Source organism: Opisthocomus hoazin, chromosome 26, assembly GCF_030867145.1.
Source record: "Opisthocomus hoazin isolate bOpiHoa1 chromosome 26, bOpiHoa1.hap1, whole genome shotgun sequence".
NCBI lineage: Eukaryota > Metazoa > Chordata > Aves > Opisthocomiformes > Opisthocomidae > Opisthocomus > Opisthocomus hoazin.
In genome coordinates this window covers 7962289-7984862 of record NC_134439.1, presented here as the reverse complement: position 1 = coordinate 7984862, position 22574 = coordinate 7962289, and the positions used below count along the sequence as shown (strand labels likewise).

At 53.0% G+C, this 22574-nt stretch overlaps 2 protein-coding genes across 2 annotated transcripts; both read right to left on the bottom strand.

Annotated features, from left to right (window-relative positions):
* Positions 1 to 12974: 12974 nt before the first annotated feature.
* Positions 12975 to 13280, bottom strand: LOC142364395 (feather keratin Cos1-1/Cos1-3/Cos2-1). The gene has a single exon (XM_075443875.1). The coding sequence runs from the start codon at positions 13278 to 13280 to the stop codon at positions 12975 to 12977; it is 306 nt and encodes a 101-aa protein (XP_075299990.1).
* Positions 13281 to 21832: 8552 nt separating this feature from the next.
* LOC142364400 (feather keratin Cos1-1/Cos1-3/Cos2-1-like) lies at positions 21833 to 22138 on the bottom strand. The gene has a single exon (XM_075443879.1). The coding sequence runs from the start codon at positions 22136 to 22138 to the stop codon at positions 21833 to 21835; it is 306 nt and encodes a 101-aa protein (XP_075299994.1).
* Positions 22139 to 22574: the final 436 nt, after the last annotated feature.

The following is a 22574-nucleotide window of genomic DNA, read 5'->3' as shown; positions in this document are numbered from 1 at the left end:
CATGAGACGCAAGATGCTGGAAGGTTCCTGGCAGCCTTCTGTTGCCTGACAGTGGACTGCATGATCTGTTCCTTTGCCTACTACCTAAATTTTGCGGTGGCCAAGACCCCTTTGACCATGTGACGGTGAGTTTGGAGGCAGCACTTCTCCAGCAGGTGTGTCTGCCTGAGGGGATGCTCAAACACCTTCTGACTTTGGGGGCTGTTAAAAGCCCAGCTGCTGCCACACTGCTCAAGGAAGACTCTCCAAGTGCTGAAAACCCCGGCCCTGGCCCTATGGAAACTATGGTGTAGCAAAGATTGCAACTTGATTCGTCTCCTTGGGATGAGTGACAGTCTGTCATCTCTCTAGAGAGCCTCCCTGGGTCAGCAGCGTGGGGATGTGAGGAGGTCTGTCTGGAGCAGCAGCTGAAGAGATTTTCTCCACTCCCCACAGGGAGGTTGGGAGGCTGCTTTCAGGTGGCAGAGGAAGGAGAAGATAGGAACCTGCAAGCACCAACACCCTCTTTCTCGGAAGTCTGTGGGCAGTGTGTGAAAGGGAAAGCATGACGCACTCCTGTATTTTCTGGCAGTCCTGGTGGGACTTGCAGCCTTTGGTGAGATGCGTCTTTGAGGCTAACAAGGATTGGAGCAAGAGGAGGTGCGGATGCAGGCCTCTGCGATGCTGCTGTGCATGGGTAAATGGAAACCTTGGGTAAACTCAGAGAGGTTCTCCTCTGTGCTGTCTGTGGAGAACTCCCAGATGCTTTTCCATGTGCGGGATGCCAAGCTGCAGGACGGCACCAGCTGTCCCTCCACTGAGCCCACATGATTACCCACTACTTGCAGCATCACACAGAAAGAGGGAGTGTGTGGGTGTGTGTTCCCTGTGGAGTGCTTCCCTCCCCAGCACTGTTTGCTTATAGACCTCAGCTTGTCCAGCAGTAGCGTGTTGCGGTTGTGGTGAGGCTGGGTCTCTGGCTCCGCAGCCTGTGCAGCAAAGACAACTGTCATTAACAGCATGCTGGTGTGACTTTTGTGTCTGAGATCAGACCCAGGGTCTTGAGCAAGGAGCAAAGTAGCCCAATGAAACCGTCAGGTTCACGCAGGGCCTGGACTTGTGGGAGAGCTATTGAGGGATGCCACCAGAACACCACTAGGCTCCATCCAACCCCCTGAGCTGAAGCTAAGTGCAGCAGGGCAATGAGTGTTCAAAAGATGTATGCGACTGGCTTGTCATGCTCGTATTCTTCCCTCAGCCTCCTCTGCAGCGCACTGTTGCAGAAGGGATCCCTTGTTGTGAGACATGAGTGCTCTTGTGGCTTTAAGTCCTAGCCAAAACAGCCAGAGGAAGGAAAATCTCTTCCTAGGCGTGCACCTGGACATCAGCCAAATGCTCAGCCTGCAAAAAAAAAGACCCATCAGCTAGAGACTGGGGAAGATGTCCTGTTCAGCCGGATTCCCACCAATGTTCCAAGCTCTGGCTTTGCTTTTCCTGTCCCTCCTCCACCTCAGGGCAATCACCACAGCCTTGATGGGAGGAATCCACACGTCCCAGTTTCCTGACAGAAAACAGCTCTTCACTGCTTTTCTAGGAATGAGCTTGTCCCTCTGTGCATAGTCTGTATAAAATTGGAGTGTGTGAGAAGCAGAGACAGAAGAGAGAGAATCTTCAAGAGGCAAAGAGATTGAAGCGTGTGAAGAACAGAGATGTCCTGTGCCTGAGAGGGATGGAAGAGGGATGAGAGGGATGGAAGGGTGCAGGCAGGCAGAGGTTCTGCATTAACCCGCTCAGTTAACATGCTCACTTCTTCTCTGCTTCCTTGTCTGCGCTGACAGCTGGAAAGCTGGATGCATATTGCACGTGTCGAGAGCTCAGGGGTTGATTCTTCCACATGACTGCATGCAGAATCACCCCCTGGTTGTCCTCCATGAAGAGGTTCAGTGGGCTCTTGCCTGACGGACAAAAACTCTTCCGTACCAGAGCAGGCAGAACCACAGAGGGAGTGCTTCACGCAAGAGAAGAGCAAATGTCTTCTCCTGCTCACTTCTTCCTTCCGCTTCCCCCCTGAGCCATTTCCAGACGCTCTGCTCGTGAGGCTGGGAGGTGGTGTTTCGACTTTCTCACACACAAACTGGAGCGCTGGTCTCCACATGCACCTCAGCTCAGTGTGGATCCCAGTGTGCAAGAACGCCTGTCACCTCCTGCCAGGGTGCCCCTAGAGGGGAGCTGTGCTTTGCCCCAGCTGCCTGCTTTCCCATCTCCCAGAGCCTCCGGAGAACAGTCTGTAGTGCCTGGTCCTGATGTGGTGGGCCGGGGAAACCTCCATCGTGGTGAGGAATCCAAGGAGCCTCTCTGAGAACGTGACATCCTCCTTCTGATTCCCCGTCATCTTAGCTAGCTCCTGGGTCCCTGAGGACGCCCTCAGCGGCTGTGCCTTCCTTCCACCCAGCCTAGCAGCTTTGGCCAGCAAAGCTTAGCACGGGGCGAGTTTTCCTCCCTTGCTGGCACTGATCTGCCCTCCGCTATTTGGCTGCAGATCCTGTTGGTGAGCGAGGTCTGTTGGCGGACAGACTCTGCCTGAAACAAGGCTCTGGTATCCCAGGAAGGATGAGGAGATGGACATGCCCTGGCACGGCCAAACCATTCAGTGCACTGGTGAACCACCCAGTGCCACTGCTTGCGGGTTTCAGTGAGGAAGAAGTGAAGCCTTGGTCTCTGGGGACAGCAGGAAGGTGCCCACTGCCTAGATGATGAGTATGCACAGTGAATGTGCCTGGAAGTGCAGGCAGGAGGAGAGTGTGGGGAGCATTGCCTGCTTTCAAGCCCAGCGGTGCCTTCAGGAGACCTTCCTCCGCACCTGGGAGATGGTGATTGCCTGAAGGTGACCAGTGTCTAACTCGCTACCTGGAGCTGAGGGTAGAGGTCAAAGAAATTGCCAGGTATGGTTGAAAAGCATACCTAAATACCTAAAAGTGTTTTGGGGTTTTTTTTGATCTTGTTTTTTGTCTTTGTTTCTCACCATCTTATTTTGGTTTTGAGTGTTAATAATTGACATGCATCTTCCCCAGGCTGAGTCTGTTTTGAGGGTACCTGGTATTTGATCTCCCTGTCTTTGTCTTGACCCATGAGTCTTTTCACCTTCTTTTCTTCCCCTACCTTGTTGAGGAGGGGGCTTGAGAAAGAGTGGGTGGGCGTCTGGCATCCAGTCCGGGACAAGCCCACCAGAGGACATGACAAAGCTACTCCATACAGCACAATAAGAAGCCTTTGAGAAACATGACCATAAGGAAGAAATAAGAAGATGGAGGACGGGACCAGGAGCACAGCCAGGAAAGAACATGGACAAGACTCCCATCTGACACCTTTCTGAGAACTGGGTAATTGCAATTATGCTTGGCGAGAATAAAAGCACACATGGGACAATAGCACGACTCAGGCTCAAAAAGGATCACATCTGAAAAACATTTCCCATGGTCTTCTTTAAACTGTCGAGAGCTGCAGGTCGGGCGTAGATGAAGTGGAAGAAAACCCACCGTGCTTTTTCATTTTTCTGGCATTCTAATAATCCATTTATGTTCACTTTTGTCCTAAGCGAGCGCATTCTGGGGACAGAAAAGCTTAGTGTGGACGATCATGCAGGTGATTATTCGCAATCTCTGGGTAATATTTGTATTAGTTAGGGTCTTCCTTCGGGCAGATTATTTTTTCACTTTCAGATAACCTCCTTTGTAATATTTAGAGCCATGGCAAAGGAGAGCAGGACACCTGTAACTGATCTCCTTCTGCTGGGCTTCCTGACCTCCCTGGGTGGGCACGTGGCCCCAGGTGCCATTATCTTCTCCATGTATCTTCTAACCCTGATGGGCAACCACCTCCTCATTGTCACTGCGTGGAGCAATAAGTACCTCCAGACCTTACCGCATTTCTTCCTCGACAGGCTTCCTTTGTGGCGATTTGCTACCCCACCACCGGTGTGCCAAAAATGAGGCAGACTTTCCTTGCCACCAGGAAGACCATTGGCGTTGCCTGCTGACTGGCACAGTCGTCTTCCCCTTGCTTGCTGGCTATCACTGAGCTGAGGGTCCTTCAAAATGTCCATCAGTCTTTGGCAACAAACCACATCCCATACAGCCTGAGCATCCCTACTTGAGAAGCCAGCATCCTCTCTCCTAGGACGAGCTTCTTACAGCTCCTAAGGCACGTGTCAATCTCCGCATAGGTTAAAGGCCTTTCCACATACCCCAAATTGCATCTTCAGCTGTGCAGCACTGAAAAGGGTGGGAACCAAGCAGGAGATGTGCTTGTGATCAGGGCCATGCTTGCAGTAGTCCTCGGGAACTGCTTGCTGGGTGAGGGGACGAGAATTTTTCCTCAAAAATATCCAGTCGTCTGTCAGAATCTCTGTTCTTTCTATGGTAGACTATTGCTAATGTTGCAAAGGGGGTAACTGCACTTGCACAGAACCTTTCTGGATCAGAGCTGCAGCCTGGCAGTGGTGCCGCCTCAGAAGCCGAGGCAAGCTGCCGCAGGCTTGGAGGAGACCAAGGACTAGAGAGCAGCCATGGGTCTCTGGGCGCTGGGTGCTGTCCTGGAGCTGCAGTGCCCATGGGGCTGTTGGATTCACAGGGAGTGGTGAGTCCATTTGTGTGGCCAATACCAGTACTAACTGGTGAATTGCCTCAGCCCTGCCAATCTGGACAGCAGCTGGGCCCTGCCAGGTGCTCCAGGACCGTATGAGGTACCTCTCTCATGTGCCTGTGCTTGTGCGTGCTGGCTGTGGACCCGAGATGAGGCAATGGAAAGGAAGGCAAGGGGGGATGAGGCTGTGGGCTGTCACCAGGTGTTATTGTCTCTAGATGCCCACTGCTGCCACCCTTTGGAGCCATTCTCCACTTGAGCCTCCTCCCCCAGCACAGCTCCATCCAGGCCTAGAGGACGTCCCTTCCCCAAGAGACAGAGGGGCTGCTGACCTCATCCCTTGGCCTCCTGCCGCCATGGGCTCCTCCCTCAAGGACAGCAGTTTTACGGGCTCTCTGTTGAGAGAACATTCTCCAGGGCCTTGTGCTCCAGGCCCATCTGGGAACACACGCAGCAAGGCTGACTGTTGCCCAATGCCTGTGGAGTAGCCAGGCATGTCTTCCTCAGCTCCAAGGGACGGGGCACAGCAGGCAGCCCAGTGCACTGAGTCCTCCCCTCTCTTTCCTCTGGGACTGAGGAAGGGTCTTCTTTTGTGCCCACCCTAACCCTCTCCAAAAAGCCACCTTCTTTCCTGAGCAGACTAGAAGACTTGCCTCAGAAGAAAGGAGGACTCGGAGGCCCGGGCTTGGATGCAGCACAACTTTAATGAGTCTGAAAATGAAGAGGAGGTGGCTCACAGGGAGCGCCAGGGGCAGGCACTGAGATGTGCTGGAGCTTCTGCAGGGGTTCCGTCTGCTTGCCCTGCAGCGGGAGGGAGGCGAACACGTCCCCGCCAGGCTGGCACTGGGAGACAGCGACAGCATAGGAAGGAGAGAGAGAGTAGAGTAGAAGAAGAAGCAGAAGCAGAAGAATGGCCCAAAGCTCTAAATGCAATGCCCCAAAGCTCTATCTTCTGTCAAGCACCATGTTCTGAGGTCTTGGAGGTTCGTGCCCGGGGACATCGCCTGCAGCTTTAGCAGGGCTGACATCTGCTGCCACAGTAGCGGCTGGTAATGCAGGAGAGGTCAAAGCCTCCGGAGGAGATGGGCACTCCCTGAGAGCTGAGGATGCTGCCAGCAGCGGCGGAGGTGGAGGATCCCACAACGGTGTTCTGCGGGAAGGAGCTGAGGATGGGTCCGGGCAGGGTCACCACCACAGGAGAGGGCTCGATGACGACGGTGGAGCTCTGGCACTGCCTGAAACAGGGCTCATTGCAGCTGTTGGCCAGCGGGGTTGGGCCGCAGGGCTGGCATGGCGGGCACGGGGTGCAGCAGGACATGTCTCTGGGCTGGAGGGGCACCTGCGAGAGAGGGCGGGGGAAGCAGAAAACAGGGACACATGAGCAGCAGCACTGCGCCTGACCATGGGGAAGCCAAGGTCCCTACTTGCCCAGCACAGGCTGTCCAGCTGAAAGCCGAAGAGTCACTTCAGCTAAGTGCCAGGCTCTCCCAGTGGAAGACGTTCTCTGCCCTTCCCTCTACCATGAGACACAGCTCCCAGCCCAGGGCTGGGACAGCCCCTGTCAGCTGAGACAGACATTGGGGAAAGACCTGATCTTGGAGCAGGAGGAGAAGAGGCTTCACACTCACCTGATTCCCTATGAGAAGGAGGCGAGAGAAGCGGATGAGAGAGCTGAGAGTTGGGCTGCCTTTTATAGTAGTCCTGCACTGCCTCAGGCCCAGAGGCAGCCTTTGGGGAAGTAATAATTTTCTGACAAGTTCACGTCAAACGCAAAGCGTCTCAGCTAATGGCATGGGCTGTGTCCTGGTTTCCTGCGCTGCTGCCTTTTCATTTCCTGGTGATGCCACGTGCTTCCCCATAGGAAGGCTTCTGTAATTTCCAGAATGAGAGTCCCTTGGCTTTCTGGGGAAGAAAGACGTCATCGCAGGCACAAGACTCAGCTCAAGTGCTGGTGGCATCCTGTGCAGGCAGGTGATGTGCACCTGGGTCATTCCTGTGGGCTTGTTTGTGGCAAAGTTGTCAGGAACTAGGCACCGCTCTCCTGCTTCTCGTCCACATGCCTAAGGACTCCCGGGTAAGATGACATGCCACACCCTTTTCTCTTGCTCCTCCCACCTCTCTCTGATGGTTGCTCCTTGTTGCATGCAGGTGGGCTTCTGCTGGGAGTGTTGGACCCTACTGCAACACTAACAGTGCTGTTGGGAACATTTTGCTGGACGCATTTGTCACATTCTCTCCCTGTGCAAGCCCTGCAGGTCACCAGGAGCATGCCTGGGGCCTGTTTTTTTCCCCAGGGTGTATGAGCCCGATTCTGTCAATGTGGATGATGTGAGGTCCTGGAGACTGAACGAGTGCCTGAAGCAGACACTTGCTGTAAATACACTTTGGGGAGGCTGAGAGGAAGTCAAGTTCATATGCAGGAGTCAATCGCTATGAAATTTGCCAAGCAGAGATGAGGTGTTGAAGAGCAGAGCTTTGTCACAGCTGGAAAGAGGCCTTTGGGAAGAGAGTCCTGGGTCCAGCCAGACCCTGGGGATCTTTTGTCCCTGCCTGGTCCTCTATCAGTTCAGACTGTACCTATAGCAGAGGTGAACAGGAGTGGTCTTGAAGGGGGCCTTTTCCACTCCCAGGACACAGACCTTGTGCCCAGCTGGGTACCATACGGCCAGAGAAAATGATCACGGACACCGCCCTAAACACGGAATGGTTGGGCTCACTGAGATCACCATGAGACGCAAGATGCTGCAAGGTTCTTGGCAGCCTTCTGTTGCCTGACAGTGGACTGTATGATCTGTTCCTTTGCCTTCTACCTAAATTTTGAGGTGGCCAAGACCCCTTTGACCATGTGACGGTGAGTTTGGAGGCAGCACTTCTCCAGCAGGTGTGTCTGCCTGAGGGGATGCTCAAACACCTTCTGACTTTGGGGGCTGTTAAAAGCCCAGCTGCTGCCGCACTGCTCAAGTAAGAATCTTCAAGTGCTGAAAAACCTGGCCCTGGCCCTATGGAAACTGTGGTGTAGCAAAGATTGCAACTTGATTCCTCTCCTTGGGATGAGTGCCAGTCTGTCATCTCTCTAGAGAGCCTCCCTGGGTCAGCAGCGTGGGGATGTGAGGAGGTCTGTCTGGAGCAGCAGCTGAAGAGATTTTCTCCACTCCCCACAGGGAGGTTGGGAGGCTGCTTTCAGGTGGCAGAGGAAGGAGAAGATAGGAACCTGCAAGCACCAACACCCTCTTTCTCGGAAGTCTGTGGGCAACGTGTGAAAGGGAAAGCATGACGCAGTCCTGCATTTTCTGGCAGTCCTGGTGGGACTTGCAGCCTTTGGTGAGATGCGTCTTTGAGGCTAACAAGGATTGGAGCAAGAGGAGGTGCGGTCGCAGGCCTCTGCAATGCTGCTGTGCATGGGTAAATGGAAACCTTGGGTAAACTCAGAGAGGTTCTCGTCTGTGCTGTCTGTGGAGAACTCCCAGATGCTTTTCCATGTGCGGGATGCCAAGATGCAGGATGGCACCAGCTGTCCCTCCACTGAGCCCACATGATTACCCACTACTTGCAGCATCACACAGAAAGAGGGAGTGTGTGGGTGTGTGTTCCCTGTGGAGTGCTTCCCTCCCCAGCACTGTTTGCTTATAGACCTCAGCTTGTCCAGCAGTAGCGTGTTGCGGTTGTGGTGAGGCTGGGTCTCTGACTCCACAGCCTGTGCAGCAGAGACAACTGTCATTAACAGCATGCTGGTGTGACTTTTGTGTCTGAGATCAGACCCAGGGTCTTGAGCAAGGAGCAAAGTAGCCCAATGAAACCGTCAGGTTCACGTAGGGCCTGGACTTGTGGGAGAGCTATTGTGGGATTCCACCAGAAAGCCACAAGGCTCCATCCAACCCCCTGAGCTGAAGCTAAGTGCAGCAGGGCAATGAGTGTTCAAAAGATGTATGCGACTGGCTTGTCATGCTCGTATTCTTCCCTCAGCCTCCTCTGCAGCGCACTGTTGCAGAAGGGATCCCTTGTTGTGAGACTTGACTGCTCTTGTGGCTTTATGTCGTAGCCAAAACAGCCAGAGGAAGGAAAATCTCTTCCTAGGCGTGCACCTGGACATCAGCCAAATGCTCAGCCTGTAAAAAAAAAGACCCATCAGCTAGAGACTGGGGAAGATGTCCTGTTCAGCCGGATTCCCATCAATGCTCCAAGCTCTGGCTTTGCTTTTCCTGTCCCTCCTCCACCTCAGGGGAATCACCACTACCTTGATGGGGGCAATCCCTGCATCCCAGTTTCCTGACAGAAAACAGCTCTTCACTGCTTTTCTAGGAATGAGCTTGTCCCTCTGTGCATAGTCTGTATAAAATTGGAGTGTGTGAGAAGCAGAGACAGAAGAGAGAGAATCTTCAAGAGGCAAAGAGATTGAAGCGTGTGAAGAACAGAGATGTGCCTGAGAGGGATGGAAGAGGGATGAGAGGGATGGAAGGGTGCAGGCAGGCAGAGGTTCTGCATTAACCCGCTCGGTTAACATGCTCACTTCTTCTCTGCTTCCTTGTCTGCGCTGACAGCTGGAAAGCTGGATGCACATTGCATGTGTCGAGAGCTCAGGGGTTGATTCTTCCACATGACTGCATGCAGAATCACCCCCTGGTTGTCCTCCATGAAGAGGTTCAGTGGGCTCTTGCCTGACGGACAAAAACTCTTCCGTACCAGAGCAGGCAGAACCACAGAGGGAGTGCTTCACACAAGAGAAGAGCAAATGTCTTCTCCTGCTCACTTCTTCCTTCCGCTTCCCCACTGAGCCATTTCCAGACGCTCTGCTCGTGAGGCTGGGAGGTGGTGTTCCGACTTTCTCACACACAAACTGGAGCGCTGGTCTCCACATGCACCTCAGCTCAGTGTGGATCCCAGTGTGCAAGAACGCCTGTCACCTCCTGCCAGGGTGCCCCTAGAGGGGAGCTGTGCTTTGCCCCAGCTGCCTGCTTTCCCGTCTCTCAGAGCCTCCGGAGAACAGTCTGTAGTGCCTGGTCCTGATGTGGTGGGCCGGGGAAACCTCCATTGCGGTGAGGAATCCAAGGAGCCTCTCTGAGAACGTGACATCCTCCTTCTGATTCCCCGTCATCTTGGCTGGCTCCTGGGTCCCTGAGGACGCCCTCAGCGGCTGTGCCTTCCTTCCACCCAGCCTAGCAGCTTTGGCCAGCAAAGCTTAGCACGGGGTGAGTTTTCCTCCCTTGCTGGCACTGATCTGCCCTCCGCTATTTGGCTGCAGATCCTGTTGGTGAGCGAGGTCTGTTGGCGGACAGACTCTGCCTGAAACAAGGCTCTGGTATCCCAGGAAGGATGAGGAGATGGACATGCCCTGGCACGGCCAAACCATTCAGTGCACTGGTGAACCACCCAGTGCCACTGCTTGCGGGTTTCAGTGAGGAAGAAGTGAAGCCTTGGTCTCTGGGGACAGCAGGAAGGTGCCCACTGCCTGGATGATGAGTATGCACAGGGAATGTGCCTGGAAGTACAGGCAGGTGGAGAGTGTGGGGAGCATTGCCTGCTTTCAAGCCCAGCGGTGCCTTCAGGAGACCTTCCTCCGCACCTGGGAGATGGTGATTGCCTGAAGGTGACCAGTGTCTGACTCGCTACCTGGAGCTGAGGGTAGAGGTCAAAGAAATTGCCAAGTATGGTTGAAAAGCATACCTAAATACCTAAAAGTGTTTTGGGGTTTTTTTTGATCTTGTTTTTTGTCTTTGTTTCTCACCATCTTATTTTGGTTTTGAGTGTTAATAATTGACATGCATCTTCCCCAGGCTGAGTCTGTTTTGAGGGTACCTGGTATTTGATCTCCCTATCTTTGTCTTGACCCATGAGTCTTTTCACCTTCTTTTCTCCCCCTGCCTTATTGAGGAGGGGGCTTGAGAAAGAGTGGGTGGGCGTCTGGCATCCAGCCCGGGACACCCCCACCAGAGGACATGACAAAGCTACTCCATGACAGCACAATAAGAAGCCTTTGAGAAACATGACCATAAGGAAGAAATAAGAAGATGGAGGACGGGACCAGGAGCACAGCCAGGAAAGAACATGGACAAGACTCCCATCTGACACCTTTCTGAGAACTGGGTAATTGCAATTATGCTTGGCGAGAATAAAAGCACACATGGGACAATAGCATGGCTCAGGCTCAAAAAGGATCACATCTGAAAAACATTTCCCATGGTCTTCTTTAAACTGTCGAGAGCTGCAGGTCGGGCGTAGATGAGGTGGAAGAAAACCCACCGTGCTTTTTCATTTTTCTAGCATCCTAATAATCCATTTATGTTCACTTTTGTTCTAAGCGAGCGCATTCTGGGGACAGAAAAGCCTAGTGCGGACGATCATGCAGGTGATTATTCGCAATCTCTGGGTAATATTTTTATTAGTTAGGGTCTTCCTTCGGGCAGATTATTTTTTCACTTTCAGATAACCTCCTTTGTAATATTTAGAGCCATGGCAAAGGAGAGCAGGACACCTGTAACTGATCTCCTTCTGCTGGGCTTCCTGACCTCCCTGGGTGTGCACGTGGCCCCAGGTGCCATTATCTTCTCCATGTATCTTCTAACCCTGATGGGGAACCACCTCCTCATTGTCACTGCGTGGAGCAATAAGCACCTCCAGACCTTACCGCATTTCTTCCTCGTCAGGCTTCCTTTGTGGCGATTTGCTACACCACCACCGGTGTGCCAAAAATGAGGCAGACTTTCCTTGCCACCAGGAAGACCATTGGCGTTGCCTGCTGACTGGCACAGTCGTCTTCCCCTTGCTTTCTGGCTATCACTGAGCTGAGGGTCCTTCAAAATATCCATCAGTCTTTGGCAATAATCCACATCCCATACAGCCTGAGCATCCCTACTTGCGAAGCCAGCATCCTCGCTCCTAGGACGAGCTTCTTACAGCTCCTAAGGCACGTGTCAATCTCCGCATAGGCTAAAGGCCTTTCCACATACCCCAGATTGCATCTTCAGCTGTGCAGCACTGAAAAGGGTGCGAACCAAGCAGGAGATGTGCTTGTGATCAGGGCCATGCTTGCAGTAGTCCTCGGGAACTGCTTGCGGGGTGAGGGGACGAGAATTTTTCCTCAAAGATATCCAGTCGTCTGTCAGAATCTCTGTTCTTTCTATGGTAGACTATTGCTAATGTTGCAAAGGGGGTAACTGCACTTGCACAGAACCTTTCTGGATCAGAGCTGGAGCCTGGCAGTGGTGCCGCCTCAGAAACCGAGGCAAGCTGCCCCAGGCTTGGAGGAGACCAAGGACTAGAGAGCAGCCATGGGTCTCTGGGCGCTGTGTGCTGTCCTGGAGCTGCAGTGCCCATGGGGCTGTTGGATTCACAGGGAGTGGTGAGTCCATTTGTGTGGCCGATACCAGTACTAACTGGTGAATTGCCTCAGCCCTGCCAATCTGGACAGCAGCTGGGCCCTGCCAGGCGCTCCAGGACCGTATGAGGAACCTCTCTCATGTGCCTGTGCTTGTGCGTGCTGGCTGTGGACCCGAGATGTGACAATGGAAAGGAAGGCAAGGGGGGATGAGGTTGTGGGCTGTCGCCAGGTGTTATTGTCTCTAGATGACCACTGCTGCCACCCTTTGGAGCCGTTCTCCACTTGAGCCTCCTCCCCCAGCACAGCTCCATCCAGGCCTAGAGGACGTCCCTTCCCCAAGAGATAGAGGGGCTGCTGACCTCATCCCTTGGCCTCCTGCCGCCATGGGCTCCTCCCTCAAGGACAGCAGTTTTACGGACTCTCTGTTGACAGAACGTTCTCCAGGGCCCGGTGCTCCAGGCCCATCTGAAAACACATGCAGCAAGGCTGACTGTTGCCCGATGCCTGTGGAGTAGCCAGGCATGTCTTCCTCAGCTCCAAGGGACGGGGCACAGCAGGCAGCCCAGTGCACTGAGTCCTCCCCTCTCTTTCCTCTGGGACTGAGGAAGGGTCTTCTTTTGTGCTCACCCTAACCCTCTCCAAAAAGCCACCATCTTTCCTGAGCAGACTAGAAGACTTGCCTCAGAAGAAAGGAGGACTCGGAGGCCCGGGCTTGGATGCAGCACAACTTTAATGAGTCTGAAAATGAAGAGGAGGTGGCTCACAGGGAGCGCCAGGGGCAGGCACTGAGATGTGCTGGAGCTTCTGCAGGGGTTCCGTCTGCTTGCCCTGCAGCGGGAGGGAGGCGAACACGTCCCCGCCAGGTTGCCGCTAGGAGACAGCGACAGCATAGGAAGGAGAGAGAGAGTAGAGTAGAAGAAGAAGCAGAAGCAGAAGAATGGCCCAAAGCTCTAAATGCAATGCCCCAAAGCTCTATCTTCTGTCAAGCACCATGTTCTGAGGTCTTGGAGGTTCGTGCCCGGGGACATCGCCTGCAGCTTTAGCAGGGCTGACATCTGCTGCCACAGTAGCGGCTGGTAATGCAGGAGAGGTCAAAGCCTCCGGAGGAGATGGGCACTCCCTGAGAGCTGAGGATGCTGCCAACAGCGGCGGAGGTGGAGGATCCCACAACGGTGTTCTGCGGGAAGGAGCTGAGGATGGGTCCGGGCAGGGTCACCACCACGGGAGAGGGCTCAATGACGACGGTGGAGCTCTGGCACTGCCTGAAACAGGGCTCATTGCAGCTGTTGGCCAGCGGGGTTGGGCCGCAGGGCTGGCATGGCAGGCACGGGTTGCAGCAGGACATGTCTCTGGGCTGGAGGGGCACCTGCGAGAGAAGCATGGGGAAGCAGAAAACAGGGACACATGAGCAGCAGCACTGCAACCAACCATGAGGAAGCCAAGGCCCCTACTTGCCCAGCACAGGCTGTCCAGCTGAAAGCTGAAGAGTCACTGCAGCTAAGTGCCAGGCTCTCCCAGTGGAAGACGTTCTCTGCCCTTCCCTCTACCATGAGACACAGCTCCCGGCCCAGGGCTGGGACAGCCCCTGTCAGCTGAGACAGACATTGGGGAAAGACCTGATCTTGGAGCAGGAGGAGAAGAGGCTTCACACTCACCTGATTCCCTATGAGAAGGAGGCGAGAGAAGCGGATGAGAGAGCTGAGAGTTGGGCTGCCTTTTATAGTAGTCCTGCACTGCCTCAGGCCCAGAGGCAGCCTTTGGGGAAGTAATAATTTTCTGACAAGTTCACGTCAAACGCAAAGCGTCTCAGCTAATGGCATGGGCTGTGTCCTGGTTTCCTGTGCTGCTGCCTTTTCATTTCCTGGTGATGCCACGTGCTTCCCCATAGGAAGGCTTCTGTAATTTCCAGAATGAGAGTCCCTTTGCTTTCTGGGGCAGAAAGACATCATCGCAGGCAGAAGACTCAGCTCAAGTGCTGGTGGCACCCCGTGGTGGCAGGTGATGTGCACCTGGGTCATTCCTGTGGGCTTGTTTGTGGCAAAGTTGTCAGGAACTAGGCACCGCTCTCCTGCTTCTCGTCCACATGCCTAAGGACTCCCGGGTAAGATGACATGCCACACCCTTTTCTCTTGCTCCTCCCACCTCTCCCTGATGGTTGCTCCTTGTTGCATGCAGGTGGGCTTCTGCTGGGAGTGTTGGACCCTACTGCAACACTAACAATGCTGTTGGGAACATTTTGCTGGGCTCATTTGCCGCATTCTCTCCCTGTGCAAGCCCTGCAGGTCGCCAGGAGCATGCCTGGGACCTGTTTGTTTTCGCCAGGGTATTTGAATCCTATTCTGTCAGTGTGGATGATGTGAGATCCTGGAGACTGAACGAGTGCCTGAAGCAGACACTTGCTATAAAGACACTTTGGGGAGGCTGAGAGGAAGTCAAGTTCGTACCGCAGGAGTCAATCGCTATGAAATTAGCCAAGCAGAGATGACGTGTTGAAGAGCAGAGCTTTGTCACAGCTGGAAAGAGGTCTTTGGGAAGAAAGTCCTGGGTCCAGCCAGACCCTGGGGATGTTTTGTCTCTGCCTGGTCCTGTATCAGTTCAGACTGTACCTATAGCAGAGGTGAACAGGAGTGGTCTTGAAGGGGGCCTTTTCCACTCCCAGGACGCAGACCTCGTGTCCAGCTGGGTACCATACGACCAGAGAAAATGATCATGAACACCTCCCTAAACGCGGAAATGTTGGTCTCACTGAGATCACCATGAGACGCAAGATGCTGGAAGGTTCCTGGCAGCCTTCTGTTGCCTGACAGTGGACTGTATGATCTGTTCCTTTGCCTTCTACATGAATTTTGAGGTGGCCAAGACCCCTTTGACCATGTGACGGTGAGTTTGGAGGCAGCACTTCTCCAGCAGGTGTGTCTGCCTGAGGGGATGCTCAAACACCTTCTGACTTTGGGGGCTGTTAAAAGCCCAGCTGCTGCCGCACTGCTCAAGTAAGAATCTCCAAATGCTGAAAAACCTGGCCCTATGGAAACTGTGGTGTAGCAAAGATTGCAACTTGATTCCTGTCCTTGGGATGAGTGCCAGTCTGTCATCTCTCTAGAGAGCCTCCCTGGGTCAGCAGCGTGGGGATGTGAGGAGGTCTGTCTGGAGCAGCAGCTGAAGAGATTTTCTCCACTCCCCACAGGGAGGTTGGGAGGCTGTTTTCAGGTGGCAGAGGAAGGAGAAGATAGGAACCTGCAAGCACCAACACCCTCTTTCTCGGAAGTCTGTGGGCAACGTGTGAAAGGGAAAGCATGACACAGTCCTGCTTTTTCTGGCAGTCCTGGTGGGACTTGCAGCCTTTGGTGAGATGCGTCTTTGAGGCTAGCAAGGATTGGAGCAAGAGGAGGTGCGGACGCAGGCCTCTGCGATGCTGCTGTGCATGGGTAAATGGAAACCTTGGGTAAACTCAGAGAGGTTCTCCTCTGTGCTGTCTGTGGAGAACTCCCAGATGCTTTTCCCTGTGCGGGATGCCAAGCTGCAGGACGGCATAAACTGCCTCTCTGCTGAGCCCACATGGTTACCCACTGCATGTAGCACAACACAGAAAGAGGGAGTGTGTGGGTGTGTGTTCCCTGTGGAGTGCTTCCCTCCCCAGCACTGTTTGCTTATAGACCTCAGCTTGTCCAGCAGTAGCATGTTGCGGTTGTGGTGAGGCTGGGTCTCTGGCTCCGCAGCCTGTGCAGCAAAGACAACTGTCATTAACAGCATGCTGGTGTGACTTTTGTGTCTGAGATCAGACCCAGGGTCTTGAGCAAGGAGCAAAGTAGCCCAATGAAACTGTCAGGTTCACGCAGGGCCTGGACTTGTGGGAGAGCTATTGAGGGATGCCACCAGAACACCACAAGGCTCCATCCAACCCCCTGAGCTGAAGCTAAGAGCAGCAGGGCAATGAGTGTTCAAAAGATGTATGCGACTGGCTTTTCATGCTCGTATTCTTCCCTCAGCCTCCTCTGCAGCGCACTGTTGCAGAAGGGATCCCTTGTTGTGAGACTTGACTGCTCTTGTGGCTTTATGTCGTAGCCAAAACAGCCCGAGGAAGGAAAATCTCTTCCTAGGCGTGCACCTGGACATCAGCCAAATGCTCAGCCTGTGAAGATGATCCCTCAGCTAGAGACTGGGGAAGATATCCTGTTCAGCCGGATTCCCACCAATGCTCCAAGTTCTGTCTTTGCTTTTGCTGTCACTCCACCACCTCAGGGGAATCACCACAGCCTTGATGGGGGGAATCCAGACGTCCCAGTTTCCTGACAGAAAACAGCTCTTCACTGCTTTTCTAGGAATGAGCTTGTCCCTCTGTGCACAGTCTGTATCAAATTGGAGTGTGTGAGAAGCAGAGACAGAAGAGAGAGCATCAGCAGGAGGCAAAGAGATTGAAGCATGTGAAGAAAAGAGATGTCCTGTGTCTGAGAGAGATGGAAGAGGGATGAGAGGGATGGAAGGGTGCAGGCAGGTAGAGGTTCTGCATTAACCCGCTCGATTAACATGCTCGCATCTTCTCTGCTTCCTTGTCTGCGCTGACAGCTGAAAAGCTGCGTGCACATAGCGTGTGTGGAGAGCTCAGGGGTTGATTCTTCCACATGGCCGCCTGCAGGATCACCCCCTGGATGTCCTCCATGAAGAGGTTCAGTGGGCTCTTGCCTGACGGACAAAAACTCTTCCGTACCAGAGCAGGCAGAACCACAGAGGGAGTGCTTCACGCAAGAGAAGAGCAAATGTCTTCTCCTGCTCACTTTTAACTTCCCCTTCCCCCCTGAGCCATTTCCAGATGCTCTGCTCGTGAGGCTGGGAGGTGGTGTTTCGACTTTCTCACACACAAACAGGAGCGCTGGTCTCCACATGCACCTCAGCTCAGTGTGGATCCCAGTGTGCAAGAACGCCTGTCACCTCCTGCCAGGGTGCCCCTAGAGGGGAGCTGTGCTTTGCCCCAGCTGCCTGCTTTCCCATCTCCCAGAGCCTCCGGAGAACAGTCTGCAGTGCCTGGTCCTGATGTGGTGGGCTCGGACACATCCGTCGTTGTGAGGGATCCAAGGAGCCTCTCTGAGAACATGACATCCTCCTTCTGATTCCCTGTTATCTTAGCTAGCTCCTGGGTCCCTGAGGACGCCCTCCGCGGCTGTGCCTTCCTTCCACCCAGCCTAGCAGCTTTGGCCAGCAAAGCTTAGCACGGGGTGAGTTTTCCTCCCTTGCTGGCACTGATCTGCCCTCCGCTATTTGGCTGCAGATCCTGTTGGTGAGTGAGGTCTGTTGGTGGACAGACTCTGCCTGAAACAAGGCTCTTGTATCCCAGGAAGGGAGAGGAGATGAAGATGCCCTGGCATGGCCAAACCACTCAGTGCACTGGTGAACCACCCAGTGCCACTGCTTGAGGGTTTCAGTGAGGAAGAAGTGAAGCCTTGGTCTCTGGGGACAGCAGGTAGGTGCCCACTGCCTGGATGATGAGTATGCACAGTGAATGTGCCTGGAAGTGCAGGCAGGAGGAGAGTGTGGGGAGCATTGCCTGCTTTCAAACCCAGCAGTGCCTTCAGGAGACCTTCCTCCGCACCTGGGAGATGGTGATTGCCTGAAGGTGACCAGTGTCTGACTCGCTACCTGGAGCTGAGGGTAGAGGTCAAAGAAATTGCCAGGTATGGTTGAAAAGCATACCTACATACCTGAAAGTGTTTTTGGGTTTTTTTTGATCTTGTTTTTTGTCTTTGTTTCTCACCATCTTATTTTGTTTTTGAGTTTTGATAATTGACATACATCTTCCCCAGGCTGAATATGTTTTGCCGGTGAGGGTACCTGGTATTTGATCTCCCTGTCTTTGTCTTGACCCATGAGTCTTTTCACCTTCTTTTCTCCCCCTGCCTTATTGAGGAGGGGGCTTGAGAAAGAGTGGGTTGGTGTCTGGCAGCCAGCCCGGGACAAGCCCACCAGAGGACATGACAAAGCTACTCCAAACAGCACAATAAGAAGCCTTTGAGAAACATGACCATAAGGAAGAAATAAGAAGATGGAGGACAGGACCAGGAGCACAGCCAGGAAAGAACATGGACAAGACTCCCATCTGACACCTTTCTGAGAACTGGGTAATTGCAATTATGCTTGGCGAGAATAAAAGTACGCAAGGGAGAACAGCATGGTTCAGGCTCAAAAAGGATCACATCTGAAAAACATTTCCCAGGATATTCTTTAAACTGTCGAGAGCAGCTGGTTGGGAGTAGATGAAGTGGAAGAAAACCCACCGTGCTTATTCATTTTTCTAGCATCCTAATAATCCATTTATGTTCACTTTTGTCCTGATGCCGTGAAAAGTCAGAATTGAAGACTCAATAGTCGGCAGACTATTAAGCAGGTATTCTTTATGACGGCGCCGGGCACACGGGGGATCTCTCCTCCAAATGTGCCTAACAATATGTTAAAGAGCCAGTATCCGAGATATCCGAGGTCAGTACCAACAAATCTGTATCGCCAGCAGTACAACTGAAGCGGGTTTCATAAGTGTACCAATACCGAATGTACATGTATTCAGAAGTACAAGCTTACCATGTGTACATGGGTAGTACATTACATATGATACATTTAGTACGATTTTGTATTGTAGATTAGAGAGGATTAGGGTTACTTAGATAATTTGGTAGTCGTACAAGATTTATACTGATGAAGTGTATCGAGACATAGTGTATGATAATTATAGGATATTTAGAGAATTGTAAAGAGATATGATTTGATTGTTTTTGGTTGTTTTTTGAATGATTTTGGATGTTTGGTGTTTGTTGTTTTGTTTGGATTGTTTTTGTTTGTTTGTTATATGGAAGGAAGGATTGGTATGAATGGTAAGGTATGAATTGGATTGGAGTTGTGTTGAAGGAAGATGGTAAAGTTTGGTAAGGATAGGAAAGGAAAGGAAAGGAAAGGAAAGGAAAGGAAAGGAAAGGAAAGGAAAGGAAAGGAAAGGAAAGGAAAGGAAAGAAGGAAAGGAAAGGAAAGGAAAAAAGAAGAATACCTTTACTGCTTGAGATGGTCCTTGTCTGCTCCTGCAGTGATCCAAATGAGGCGAGGAGTCTCTCTGGGAACTCCCGGGGGTACCCTAGGGAGTCCTGTTGTCAGCGGGTCCTGCAGCGCAGCAGAGTGGGTCCCGCCTGGGTCGCCAGAAATGATGCCGTGAAAAGGTGGAATTGAAGACTCAATAGTCAGCAGACTACTAAGCAGGTATTCTTCATTACAGCGCTGGGCACACGGGGGATCTGTCCTCCAAATGTGCATGCCAAACACCCTGCCATTTCAGGTTAAATACAATCACAACATACATATTCATTATATTTCCGAGAAATACTTAGCATATTCATGACTTTCCTAAGAAGTAATTAGCTTATGTTAATATCTTTCACACATGTCTGTTAGCATCCTCGGGTGGTCTTGGGGGGTCTCAAGATGAAGGCTTATACTCCTCATCACAGTGTCCGCTGGTTGACCTTTGTTTCTGCGCAAACGCAGTTCTAAGATTACGTATACCGTGTCCTTCCAGGTAGTTTTGCTCCGGTCTTGTTGCCCTCTTGGTGCCTCTTTGTCTCTGTAGCTTGGTACATCTGTCCTCCCAAGGCTGAGCTGTCTGGGGTAGAATTATTTAGGAGCCTCTCTATCTTAGAGCTTTCCTGTTTTCTCAAATCAGCAAGTCAAGTTTGTCTAAGTAGTGTTATTGAGGAGCCTCTTTATCTTAGATCTTTCCTGTCTTCTCAAAACAGCAAGGATCTACTTTAGTTTAATTACAATCACTGTGGTAAGTGGAAATTTTATGTTTACAGGTATCAGTCCTAAGCGAGTGCATTCTGGGGACAGAAAAGCTTAGAGCGGATGATCATGCAGGTGACTATTTGCAATCTCTGGGTGACATTTGTATTAGTTAGGGTCTTCCTTCGGGCAGATTATTTTTTCACTTTCAGATAACCTCCTTTGTAATATTTAGAGCCATGGCAAAGGAGAGCAGGACACCTGTAACTGATCTCCTTCTGCTGGGCTTCCTGACCTCCCTGGGTGGGCACGTGGCCCCAGGTGCCATTATCTTCTCCATGTATCTTCTAACCCTGATGGGGAACCACCACCTCATTATCACTGCATGGAGCAATAAGCACCTCCAGACCTTACCGCATTTCTTCCTCGACAGGCTTCCTTTGTGGCGATTTGCTACCCCACCAACGGTGTGCCAAAAATGAGGCAGACTTTCCTTGCCACCAGGAAGACCATTGGCGTTGCCTGCTGACTGGCACAGTCGTCTTCCCCTTGCTTGCTGGCTATCACTGAGCTGAGGGTTCTTCAAAATGTCCATCAGTCTTTGGCAATAATCCACATCCCATACAGCCTGAGCATCCCTACTTGAGAAGCCAGCATCCTCGCTCCTAGGACGAGCTTCTTACAGCTCCTAAGGCACGTGTCAATCTCCGCATAGGTTAAAGGCCTTTCCACATACCCCAAATTGCATCTTCAGCTGTGCAGCACTGAAAAGGGTGTGAACCATGCAGGAGATGTGCTTGTGATCAGGGCCATGCTTGCAGTAGTCCTCGGGAACTGCTTGCTGGGTGAGGGGACGAGAATTTTTCCTCAAAAATATCCAGTCGTCTGTCAGAATCTCTGTTCTTTCTATGGTAGACTATTGCTAATGTTGCAAAGGGGGTAACTGCACTTGCACAGAACCTTTCTGGATCAGAGCTGCAGCCTGGCAGTGGTGCCGCCTCAGAAGCCGAGGCAAGCTGCCCCAGGCTTGGAGGAGACCAAGGACTAGAGAGCAGCCATGGGTCTCTGGGCGCTGGGTGCTGTCCTGGAGCTGCAGTGCCCATGGGGCTGTTGGATTCACAGGGAGTGGTGAGTCCATTTGTGTGGCCGATACCAGTACTAACTGGTGAATTGCCTCAGCCCTGCCAATCTGGACAGCAGCTGGGCCCTGCCAGGTGCTCCAGGACCGTATGAGGTACCTCTCTCATGTGCATGTGCTTGTGCGTGCTGGCTGTGGACCCGAGATGAGGCAATGGAAAGGAAGGCAAGGGGGCATGAGGTTGTGGGCTGTCACCAGGTGTTCTTGTCTCTAGATGCACACTGCTGCCACCCTTTGGAGCCGTTCTCCACTTGAGCCTCCTCCCCCAGCACAGCTCCATCCAGACCTAGAGGACGTCCCTTCCCCAAGAGACAGAGGGGCTGCAGACCTCATCCCTTGGCCTCCTGCCGCCATGGGCTCCTCACTCAAGGACAGCAGTTTTACGGGCTCTCTGTTGAGAGAACGTTCTCCAGGGCCTTGTGCTCCAGGCCCATCTGGGAACACATGCAGCAAGGCTGACTGTTGCCCGATGCCTGTGGAGTAGCCAGGCATGTCTTCCTCAGCTCCAAGGGACGGGGCACAGCAGGCAGCCCAGTGCACTGAGTCCTCCCCTCTCTTTCCTCTGGGACTGAGGAAGGGTCTTCTTTTGTGCCCACCCTAACCCTCTCCAAAAAGCCACCTTCTTTCCTGAGCAGACTAGAAGACTTGCCTCAGAAGAAAGGAGGACTCGGAGGCCCGGGCTTGGATGCAGCACAACTTTAATGAGTCTGAAAATGAAGAGGAGGTGGCTCACAGGGAGCGCCAGGGGCAGGCACTGAGATGTGCTGGAGCTTCTGCAGGGGTTCCGTCTGCTTGCCCTGCAGAGGGGGGGGGCGAACACGTCCCTACCAGGCTGGCACTGGGAGACAGCAACAGCATAGGAAGGAGAGAGAGAGTAGAGTAGAAGAAGAAGCAGAAGCAGAAGAATGGCCCAAAGCTCTAAATGCAATGCCCCAAAGCTCTATCTTCTGTCAAGCACCATGTTCTGAGGTCTTGGAGGTTCGTGCCCGGGGACATCGCCTGCAGCTTTAGCAGGGCTGACATCTGCTGCCACAGTAGCGGCTGGTAATGCAGGAGAGGTCAAAGCCTCCGGAGGAGATGGGCACTCCCTGAGAGCTGAGGATGCTGCCAGCAGCGGCGGAGGTGGAGGATCCCACAACGGTGTTCTGCGGGAAGGAGCTGAGGATGGGTCCGGGCAGGGTCACCACCACGGGGGAGGGCTCGATGACGACGGTGGAGCTCTGGCACTGCCTGAAACAGGGCTCATTGCAGCTGTTGGCCAGCGGGGTTGGGCCGCAGGGCTGGCATGGCAGGCACGGGTTGCAGCAGGACATGTCTCTGGGCTGGAGGGGCACCTGTGAGAGAGGGCAGGGGGAAGCAGAAAACAGGGACACATGAGCAGCAGCACTGCGCCTGACCATGGGGAAGCCAAGGTCCCTACTTGCCCAGCACAGGCTGTCCAGCTGAAAGCCGAAGAGTCACTTCAGCTAAGCGCCAGGCTCTCCCAGTGGAAGACGTTCTCTGCCCTTCCCTCTCTCATGAGACACAGCTCCCAGCCCAGGGCTGGGACAGCCCCTGTCAGCTGAGACAGACATTGGGGAAAGACCTGATCTTGGAGCAGGAGGAGAAGAGGCTTCACACTCACCTGATTCCCTATGAGAAGGAGGCGAGAGAAGCGGATGAGAGAGCCAAGAGTTGGGCTGCCTTTTATAGTAGTCCTGCACTGCCTCAGGCCCAGAGGCAGCCTTTGGGGAAGTAATAATTTTCTGA